General features: G+C 43.8%; 1 protein-coding gene across 1 annotated transcript; it reads left to right on the top strand.

Annotated features, from left to right (window-relative positions):
• The first annotated feature begins 634 nt into the window (after positions 1 to 634).
• Positions 635 to 3002, top strand: LOC146613283 (uncharacterized). Its single transcript, XM_085377484.1, has one exon. It carries the CDS (start codon positions 635 to 637, stop codon positions 2738 to 2740), a length of 2106 nt encoding a protein of 701 aa, XP_085233610.1. The 3' UTR covers positions 2741 to 3002.
• The last annotated feature ends 8110 nt before the right edge of the window (positions 3003 to 11112 follow it).

The raw sequence follows: 11112 nt of genomic DNA on the forward strand, positions 1-11112 counted from the left end.
AGGACATATTATAACATGCTCCGCAGTTTTGTTGCCCAGTATTCTTCACAGGTCGCTGAAAGAAACCAGCAAGAGCTGAAAGAGGCGGCTACACCTGGAATGGACTACGTCCTCCTGAAAGTCACAAAGAGAAAGTGGGCTGAGCCTCGCTGGACAGGCCCTTACCGCATAACAGAGCGGACCTCCCACGCTGTCAGGCTCGAAGGGAAAGGTGACACCTGGTTTCATTACACACAGTGCGCTGCTGCCACCGAACCAGGAAGAACCTTGAGAGAGGTGCAGAAGGACCTGTCAGAAGGAGCTGCAACAGCATCACCAACCACTTGAGGGAGCCAAAACTCAACCTACAAGCCGGCTGGTTACAAAAGGGGGTGTTCTTCATACTGAACTAAACATTTTTATTTTTCTATTTTTAACATCTTTTATGACTTTGCTTTTATATTGGCTTGAGTTTTTAAGATTTACATTTTACATTGCAATAGTTTTAACCGCTGAAAGCTCATTTAAAGTTGTGTCACTGATACTTTTTGTTGCTCTTTAACTCCTAGAACACGCCCTTGGCGAGGTGGGGGGAACTGGACCACCTTTCTGTGCCCCATCATCCTCTATTAGACGACATCCAAGCTAAGTAAACATGTCTTGGCCCTTTCCCCCTGAAATGACAGGCAGGCAAAGATGTTGCGTCTTTGTTTGCTTCCTGGCCCTGGGTCTCATTCCCATTGGCATAATCCTGATCTGTGAAGGGCCCCCGACACTTCTGACACCTTCAAGTTCAAAAGCTTCGCCCCTTTCTGACAGTCCCAATCTGACAAATGTAGCCCCTAGGGTCTTGCCCACCACTTCCTCTCCAGTTTTGCCCACGCCCGATCGATTTAGAAAGAAACGAGACACGGTTACCTCCTGTACCCCAAGTACGACTAGAATGATTACTCTCTGTGTCCCCAACAATAAAAGTTGGGTAGTTGAAATAGATTTCGCTAGCTTCCCAGTCACTCCCGTCACCAAAGACCAAGGGGGGGATCTTTTTAACCTTGCAGTACATCTCTCCTCCTCAGTGTGGTATATAACCCTGGGAGGTTGGCATCAGTGGAAGTGGTCCAGTTTAGTGTCAGAAACGGACCTCGATTGGTCCAAGCACTCTAGGGGTCAGGCTTTGCACTGGAGAAACCAAAATATGCTCAGAATAGCAAAAAAACCGGATCTTTCAGGCTTAATTTTTACCCTAAAGGATCTGGCCTTGACCTCCTGTCAACAATTTATACTTGCCCCTTGGACTGATCGCACCGCCCTGTATTGGCAAATGGAAATATGCCCTAGCGTTGGTGCAGCTCCAAGCTCTGTAGTTAAAGATGATAACCCCACCTTTAATGGCCCCCCGGTGACATATACAAACGGGGGGAGAAACGGCCGAATACGCATTGTAGACACAGATAAAATGTCTAAAGATGACCTCTTCCAAATTTTAACCGGTATTTCTGGAGCAACAAACAACTGGTTACTACTAGCTGAACAAGCTGCTGACAAGACGGCTTCCGACTGCATAGTTTGTATGGGAGCCCGCCCCACTTTAAGAGTTGTACCGGCGCCAGTCAATAGTGCATGCCTCCTGCATCTTATGAACAATACAAAACGAGGTCATTGCTCATATCTGGAAAACCACTTTCCTAAAACTCAACGCTCGGTCTCTAATAAACCACCTTTCTTTTCTTCAGATGTAGCTGTGAACAATTTCACTTGTATTAACCTGACTGGCAATGCAGTAAAACTAGGTAGCTTGAACTCTTCTTGGTGCACTGAGATGACGGTTATGAAACCAAACTTCCGACCTACGGCTAGGGCTGATTTGTGGTGGTGGTGTGGCAAAAACAAGTTATATGATGGTTTCCCTCGGGATGCGTCAGGTCTTTGCGCTCTCATAACTCTTATTTTACCTGTTTCAGTCACTCCAGTAGATCTCTCTATAGAAGTACACGAAGTTGGCCTCCCATCCTCCTCTGAACGCCGCTCTAAACGTTCTCTAATCCCAGGTTCAGCTCATAATCCAACCTATATTGATGCTGTAGGTATACCCCGTGGGGTCCCCGATGAATATAAACTGCGAGACCAGGTTAAAGCAGGATGGGCCTCGATACTTTGGATGGTTGAAATAAATGCGAATGTAGACAGAATTAACTACATTCACTTTAATGTGCAACTGTTGGCTAATTACACTCGAGATGGTTTTGAAGCTGTGCATGCACAGTTATCTGCCACTTCCCTAATGGCTTTCCAAAACAGGGTCGCAACGGATTTTCTCCTCGCAGAAAGAGGCGGAGTCTGCAGCCTTTTTGGTCAGGAGTGCTGTACCTATATCCCCAATAACACAGCTCCTGATGGTTCCCTCACTAAAGCTATTACTGGTCTCACAGCTCTTACTGTTAAAATGAAGGAACACTCGGGCGTTGATACTGCCATGTGGGACTCTTGGCTTAACATGTTTGGCAAATATAAGGCCCTTGTAGCTTCCATCCTAGTTTCCATCTCAGTTTTTGTTGCTGTCCTAGTCACCTGCGGTTGCTGTTGTATTCCATGCATTCGATCCCTCTTCCAGAGACTGATTGTTACAGCTTTCACTCCTGAGGATAAGGATCTCGCCCGGCAGATGCCTTTATTGGCTAGTCAACTTCCCACCTCCTCGCCAACGGATGATGAAAACTCTGATCGTGAGGGTGACGACCATTATCGTCTTTCTCTTGTTTAAATTCTTCTAGAATGGTTGTTTCTCTGTGGTGTTTTGTATTAGGTTTGTTATTAATTGTTTCCCTCACCCACTTCCTCTTGAAGGATATATCTGGTTGAACTGTGTCTGGTCGGGTTGTGAGGGTTAAGCGATGTTCTCAGGGTCTCCGGACTTAAGCCTGAGCGAATGTGTACTCCCACCACTGGATATAAATTGTTTTTTTTCCACACCCCTTCCTCACGTTTTACCATATTCACTTTTGAATGTCCTTAGCAGTTACCGTTCTGGGTTTATTTTATGGTTGATTTATTCTTTCACATTTTCACGTTTATATCTCTCATTATTATAGTATACTCTGTACTCTCCACATTTTTATCATTACTTATGCTTTTTGGTTGCTGAGTTACAGGAACTGTTAATTTTGTGTCACTACCCTGGTTGCACTAACTCGTTGTATCCTTGTGTGCAGGACAGCTGTTACTGCTTTCATCGGGAACCGAGACTGCTTGCAGCCGACCCCTGGGCAGGGTGGTGCCTGGACTCTTTTCTCCTCATCTGCAATGACAGATAAAGACAAATGATAAGACCCGAGGAGTTTTTCGAGCCAGGCTTCGACACGTCTCTGTGTTCCTTTGAATGTTACTTATTTTTGTGTGTTGACCCATTTAAGATGGGTCAAAAGGGGGATTTGAAGAAAATATAATCTGATCAAACATTATTCAGCTTTAAATATTGTTCAGCTTTAAAGTTACTGTGCAACTGTGTAATAAAATGTGTGCTCACGACTTTGGCCTTGAGAGCGATAAGAAGCGATCGCCTCATCCTGCAGGTGGAAGATATCTGCAAGCGAAGAGGCTAGAACACCCAAGGCCGATTTCCTTTTATGGAGTTGTTTTTCTGCTAATGCAGCACTTTCCTCACAACCCCCTCCTGTAAGTTTTAGAGAATATATACTCATCCTCACAGCAAATCTTGGGAATCTCCTGTTGTGAGCTGTGTTGAGAGATTGTCTCTGTCTCAATAAAAGTTCACTGATTCCCCATCTGCTGCAGGTGTCCGGTTGTCTTCATTCTCCGCCAGCCTGGTTAAGTCAATTCCTCCTTAACATCTAAAAGAACCTATTTAATGAAGGATGACGGGTTCACTTTGTGTTTAATATTATTCTATTGCTGTTGTTGTTTTTTTTATATCCTTCAATGGATTATCTCAGTTGTTCTCCTGGCTGAAATTTGATCCTTTTACAGCATCCTGCCATGCGATTACATTTGTTCCTCACCACCGAGAACACTCGCGTTAACTTTTATCGAGTGGAAAAAAGTTAGCTTGTTTATATTATGCTAACATAGCTGTGTCGCTAGCGGTCACGTAGCACATCATTATATACCAGCTAGCCAAACTTCAGTAACCCTATAAACGTCATTGCTGTTTAGTTTTCTGTCTTTATTTATGTTGGAAGTAATAACAGAGTTGTATGTTTTAATTTGTTTCCAAAACCCCGCAGTCAGGACATGCTATATTGTATTTAGATAGAAGCTAGCGAGCTAACATCCTGCTAACTTCTAACTCCGTTAAATGTCATAAATTCCGTTTTCATGGATGCCTGGATGTTAAACTCAATTGTTACACCTGGTAGAGCAGAACACTGATCATTTTATTAAAGATGAAAGACTTTAGACAGTTTTCCAACTCTCAGTAATGCCATAGTGATCGTTTGATATATGGACCTGCAGCGGAGTTTAGGCCCAGACATGGCTAGTGACGTCAGACTTAACGACCGGATATTTATGATTCATTCCAGAAGACTCAGATGTCTTATGGGGAAACATTTACTGTATTCTCAATGCTGAGGAAACAAAGATGACAAAAATTGTTCATTTGACATGTTGCCTCTCTTTTCTTTACACTGAATTTCTGCTTCTTCTGTAGAATGTTTTGTAAGCAAGGTCTACCTTCATGAAATCAGACAAAAGAGATGTGTCTCAGGCTCAGATATTTTTTTTTAACTGGATCATTTATTGAGCTTTCCGACAAACAAACATGTGGCACAGTAGCACGGCATGTGTCTGATTGCATACCTCAGGTTTTTCAAGAAAAAAAAATCATACCGATGATGTAAATGTTAGGGGTGCAACGATATTCGTATCGATATTGAACCGTTCGATACAGTGCTTTCGGTTCGGTACGCATATGTATCGAACAATACAACATTTGTAATTTATTTTATCAACTTTCCTTCTGACGATGCTGTCTGTGTTGAGCGCTCAGTGAATCTGCGTTCGACTACTCCGCCTAGGCTGCACTGTCGAGCGCAGATCCACTGAGCGCTCAACACAGACAGCATAGTCAGAAGGAAGAGCGCAGGGCACCTCCCCCACCCTCATTCAGATGTGGTGTTTGGAATTATTTTGGTTTTCATGTGGCGTATGACCCTGAAGGTAAGCGCGTCATGGACTAAAGTAAAACAGTATGTTGGATGTGCCATGCAATGCTCAATTACGTGGGTGGGAACTAGTGTGTTAGCGCAGTTAGCTCGTTAACGTGTTGGCCGTCTAGCCCCATGCACGGGGCGATCGGTGGTAGCTCGTTAACGGAGATTTGCCGTGTTGTGGCGTTAAGGTCATTTCAACGAGATTAACCTGAAAGCACTAGTGGGAACACAACGAATATGACTGCACATTTACGCCGACATCATCCTAGTGCAAAGACAAAAACAAAAAGCATGCTACTAACTTTAGCCGAGTCATTTAGACAGCTGTTAGCACATGATTCTCCTTATGCTGCTGAGAATATAGCCCAGAAGAAGCGGATAGTATAGCTTTTATTTTGGAAAGAGACATTTCTCTGTAATAAACTCTCTTTTCCAAAGATGAGTGATTCCTCAATCAGATACAGGGCTTGCAATATCGCTAGCCCAACGTCCCGGGCTAGCGATTTTTTCAGTCGGGGTACCAAAATCTATCTCTGCCCTGCCCGTCGGGCTATTGTAGGAAGGAAAAATATATGTCAATGCTTTTGCATTCTTTCAGAAATGTAGCTGGGTAATTATGTCATTGGCATCGGTGAGCCACTGTCAATATGTGACATATTGAAATCGCGTTTGAATTTGCGCTTGTTTTTTTGCTTCCACTTTGCAATCGCGCGAACTGTGTATAGAGAGCGACAGTACTGATCTGTGAGTGATGATAATTTGCGCACCAATTCCTCTGACATCGTCTTATTAATCGTTAGCTTACTATGCAAACATGACAAGTGAAATCTCCCGCAGCAAGCTTAAACATGTGAGAGGTTGATCGCGCAGAGAATCGCTGAGCTTATGTGAGTGCGTCTGTAAAAGCAGCAGGATTTATATTTGACTACGATGACCTGGATGACTGAGAACCTTCACAGACAGATATATATTTTAGTTCTGCTGAGCCAAATAAGACAGGTCAGGGTGAAGAAGTGACAGCCAAAGAAAAGCTTACCACAAAACGGAGAAGTTATGACAAATCAGACTATAAGGCAAAAAGAAAGTGCAGCTTTATGGTTTCATGGACAAAAGAATTTCTGTGGCTGCAATATGACGAGCTAAATAACCAGGGCTGCACATAAGTGGTCCGCAGGTGCGCATTCGCTGTCAAAATAAAAAACACGCACAAGGGTTAGGGTTAAATTTAAAAACTGTACTTTTGAGTTAAAATATATATTTATAATTTTAATAAATGACAAATTAAAAAGGCATGAACATTTTTTTTGTATCGAAAAAATATCGAACCGTGACACCAAAGTATCGAACCGAACCGTGAATTTTGTGTATCGTTGCACCCCTAGTAAATGTCCCAAAAACTCGAAAACAACCCATGTGAAATATACACAATTTAAAAATGATTGCAGATCTGTCAGCACAACTCAGATTGGTTGATCATAGCCAGATGGATAAATGGTCCTTAACGCATTACGCTGGACTAATTACAAATGAGCTTGCAGGATCAATTTTTATTCTTCTATACCAGCCATAACTATCGTCAAAGGGGTTATATTTTAGGATTTTCGGTCAGTGAGGAAGTGATGAGATTTGAAATCCAAAAGATTTAAGATCTTTTTCACTGTGACTTTACATATTTTGTGGCATTTTAGCAGAAGAGATTTTTGAAAATTGGTACTTGAGTGGTTAGTAGAAGCATATTTTAAACATGTCGTTTGTTCATTCTGGGGAATGGTAAGAACTTTGTAATGAAACCATTGACAGTTTAAAAGGTGGTTTAACTTTCCTTATCTGAAAAGTGAAGCCAGTGTAGAAGTACATCAAATCTGCATTCCTTTAAATAACCAGTATTGGGCAACGCCTGTGAAAATGGTCCTCAGCTCTCTCACGCCATTGAACACTTTCCTCATGACTTTGTGGGCTTAATTAAAAATTTCAGGTCATACTGGATGGTCATTTTCAGAAAGGAGGATTCATCAGAATTTGGTCATGCTCATCTGTGACTGTCCTTATCTAGTGAGCATGTGTCTGTGAAGGTTCTCAGTCATCCAGGTCATCGTAGTCAAAGGAGCTTGCAAAGAAAAGCGTCTGGACTTCTTTAAGTTGCTTGAAGACGTTTCACCTCTCATCCGAGAAGCTTCTTCAGTTCTAAGGTCAAATGGTGGAGAGTCCCAGATATAAACCTAGTGGGAGTATCCCCCCACAGAGGGACAAAAGGACCCCCTGATGATCCTCTAATCGCCTGAGCCAAGGTGTGAAACTGGGCGTGGGTCCCAATCAGCCAGAGTTTCGGGTGTGTTCATTGTGAAACCTGGCCCCACCTTATCATGCGAATTCCTGAGGTCAGCTGGCCCAGGATGTGAGTGGGCGTTAAGGCGTCTGGGAAGGGATCTCAAAACTGGATTATAGATGGCAGAGAGTTGGTGTCGTAAACCACCGCCTCTGTTCAAAGATGGTCGCTCACAGTGGACATAGATGGCTTCTTTCACTCCTCTTTCAAACCATCTGTCCTCTCTGTCCAAAATGTGAACGTTGGCATCCTCAAAAGAGTGTCCTTTATCCTTAAGATGCAGATGGACTGCTGAGTCTTGTCCTGTGGAGGTGGCTCTTCTGTGTTGTGCCATGCGCTTGTGAAGTGGCTGTTTGGTCTCTCCAATGTAGAGGTCTGAGCATTCCTCGCTGCACTGTACAGCATACACCACATTGTTAAGTTTGTGTTTTGGCGTTTTGTCTTTCGGGTGAACCAGTTTCTGTCTGAGCGTGTTGCTGGGTCTGAAATACACTGGGATGTCATGCTTGGAGAAAACTCTCCTGAGTTTCTCTGATACACCGGCTGATACAACAGAAAAGAAGACCAGACACCAGCGAGGGAGGATAAGAAGGACAGACGCAACAACATTGTCATCCCCTATGCAGCCGGTGTATCAGAGAAACTCAGGAGAGTTTTCTCCAAGCATGACATCCCAGTGTATTTCAGACCCAGCAACACGCTCAGACAGAAACTGGTTCACCCGAAAGACAAAACGCCAAAACACAAACTTAACAATGTGGTGTATGCTGTACAGTGCAGCGAGGAATGCTCAGACCTCTACATTGGAGAGACCAAACAGCCACTTCACAAGCGCATGGCACAACACAGAAGAGCCACCTCCACAGGACAAGACTCAGCAGTCCATCTGCATCTTAAGGATAAAGGACACTCTTTCGAGGATGCCAGTGTTCACATTTTGGACAGAGAGGACAGATGGTTTGAAAGAGGAGTGAAAGAAGCCATCTATGTCCACTGTGAGCGACCATCTTTGAACAGAGGCGGTGGTTTACGACACCAACTCTCTGCCATCTATAATCCAGTTTTGAGATCCCTTCCCAGACGCCTTTACGCCCACTCACATCCTGGGCCAGCTGACCTCAGGAATTCGCATGATAAGGTGGGGCCAGGTTTCACAATGAACACACCTGAAACTCTGGCTGATTGGGACCCACGCCCAGTTTCACACCTTGGCTCAGGCAATTAGAGGATCATCAGGGGGTCCTTTTGTCCCTCTGTGGGGGGTTACTCCCACTAGGTTTATATCTGGGACTCTCCACCATTTGACCTTAGAACTGAAGAAGCTTCTCGGATGAGAGGTGAAACGTCTTCAAGCAACTTAAAGAAGTCCAGACGCTTTTCTTTGCAAGCTCCTTTGACTAGTGAGCATGTGGTTTCACTGTAACATCCAGTGGGTGAAGCTGGCAAAGTTCATCTGTTATACTGGCTGTATCCCAATTCAGGGTCTGCAGCCTTGAAGTACGCAGCCTCAACGATCCTCAAGGGCCGCGTACTTAAAGACCGCTAAGGCCGGAAGTGTGAGGCTTGTGAAATGGGACAGTCTAGCCTCCGTTGGCTGCCCAGGTTGCCTAGCAACCATGATTTTAACAGCTGGAAACGTTTCATACAGCTTTGTTTGACCGAAATGAAGGAGAAAATCTTTTGTTCATTTGTTTGTTTGTTTCTACATGAGCTTTGATCATTCTCTGTAAGATTAAGGTCAGCTATTGAACGGCGTGTATTTTAAAGTAAAGGCTTTAAAACCAAGTTAGTACAAACGTCACTAATGTCACATAACTTTGCCGACATGTGGCCAACAGTAATGTTTTAATGTTCTTCGTTATTAAACATTTGCACATAAATAAGTGACATAATATCCAGTACTTACTTAAAGTTTACTCTTCGGGCGCCACTCATCTGCCGTTTTTTTTTCCGGCAAACTTATCCACACCCTATGCATTCTGGGATATGTTGGGCCACGAAGTCTAAAGCGCCACGTCCTTGAAATTCAGGGAAATGAAGGACGCATTTGAGGGCCGCATTTCGAGCAGCCCTTGAATTGGGACAACCTTCGTCGCGTCGCTGTAAAATAATAGGCCTTAAAATGCGGCCCATAAGGCTGCAGACCCTGAATTGGGATACAGCCACTGACTGTAGGGAAAAATGGCAGAGTGGTGGTGGACCTCCTACCACTGAATGTACAAAGAGCTTCCTCTAAAGTCAACAAGGAACATCCATCGTCCATTCATCCATCCATAGTCTAAGCTATAATAGGGCAAGTGTCACGGCTGGGGCGGCAGTCGTGTGGAGGGTGAGAAAGGAGGATCCAATAGCAGACAATGGCGGAGGTGCAAGTGGGTTTTATTTACAGTGCGAATGGATGGATGGATGGATGAAAACCAAGGTGTGGGCAGAACCGAACATAAACCTAAACTGGGAAAACTAATACAAAATGGAGGACATGAAGCGAGGAGCAGAGAGACACGAAGAAACATGGAATAATGCAGACTACACGGGAGGTTCACAGAGAAACCCAGACGATGCGACGAGAAGCACAGGCAGACACCAACTATAAATACACACACCAGGTAATCAGGAAATGACACACAGGAGGGGACACAGTTGGAACTAATGGGCATAACGAGACAGACCTACAAAGTAAAACAGGAAACACCCAGACTGTTTTACAACACAAAACTCGGGGACCCGTACAGAGCACAGAGGGAGACACAGGTAGGGAAAATAAACACGACAACCAAACCCCAACAACCAATACAAATCAGAATAACTAGAAAATAATAATCACAAACTCAAGGCGCTGGGTCGGTGACCCAGCAAGAGGTTGGTACATCACAGACAGGTCAGCGGTCTACCAGCAGGCTAACACAAAGGAACAGAAAACCAGTCTCACTCAGATGCACATTTATGGCCAATTTAGAATCAACAACTAACCTAACATGCACGTCTTTGGTCTGTGGAAGAAAGCTGGGGTACCAGAGAAAACCCATGCAGACGTGGAGAGAACATGCAAACTACACACAGAAAGATCCCAGGTCAGGAAACAGTACTAACCACTGCACCAGTGTACAGTAATTTCCAGATAATTATACATTAAAAAGACGAATTATGAATATATTATCCAATTTCTGCTGATTAATATCCCTAAGTATTTCACACTGACACTTAAAGCTGAGACGACCAGCTTGAATGAAAACAACTGCGTGTTTACACACCTTGTTTCCATTAAACGTATCAGTCTAACCTCACTTAGACTACACTTATCAGTCTAACCATTATCATCAACCTCACCACAGCTCTTTTCACTGAGTAGGAAAAAAGAAATCGGTATTCCCAGATTCAAAATCTCATGGAGAGTCTTTTTCCCGAGATGTGGAAGCTACTACAGCAGAAGATTAAAGCTGGACTTTAGCGTCATATTTTTAAAGTCAGTAAACAACAACAACAAAAAAACCATTTAATAACCTTCCAGCATATTCTAAAGGGTCTGAGATGGAACCGGGTGCTTGCACCTCCTCTAGGCTCTGCTTTGAGGCTGTAGAAAATCAAGCGAGACTGGCTAATCACAGGTCTTTTCACTTTTCAGATCCTCACTGTGTGAGG

This window comes from Diplotaxodon limnothrissa, linkage group LG18 (assembly GCF_057381915.1).
Source record: "Diplotaxodon limnothrissa isolate DT_005_m linkage group LG18, D_limnothrissa_male_GT1.1, whole genome shotgun sequence".
Classification (NCBI taxonomy): Eukaryota; Metazoa; Chordata; class Actinopteri; order Cichliformes; family Cichlidae; genus Diplotaxodon; species Diplotaxodon limnothrissa.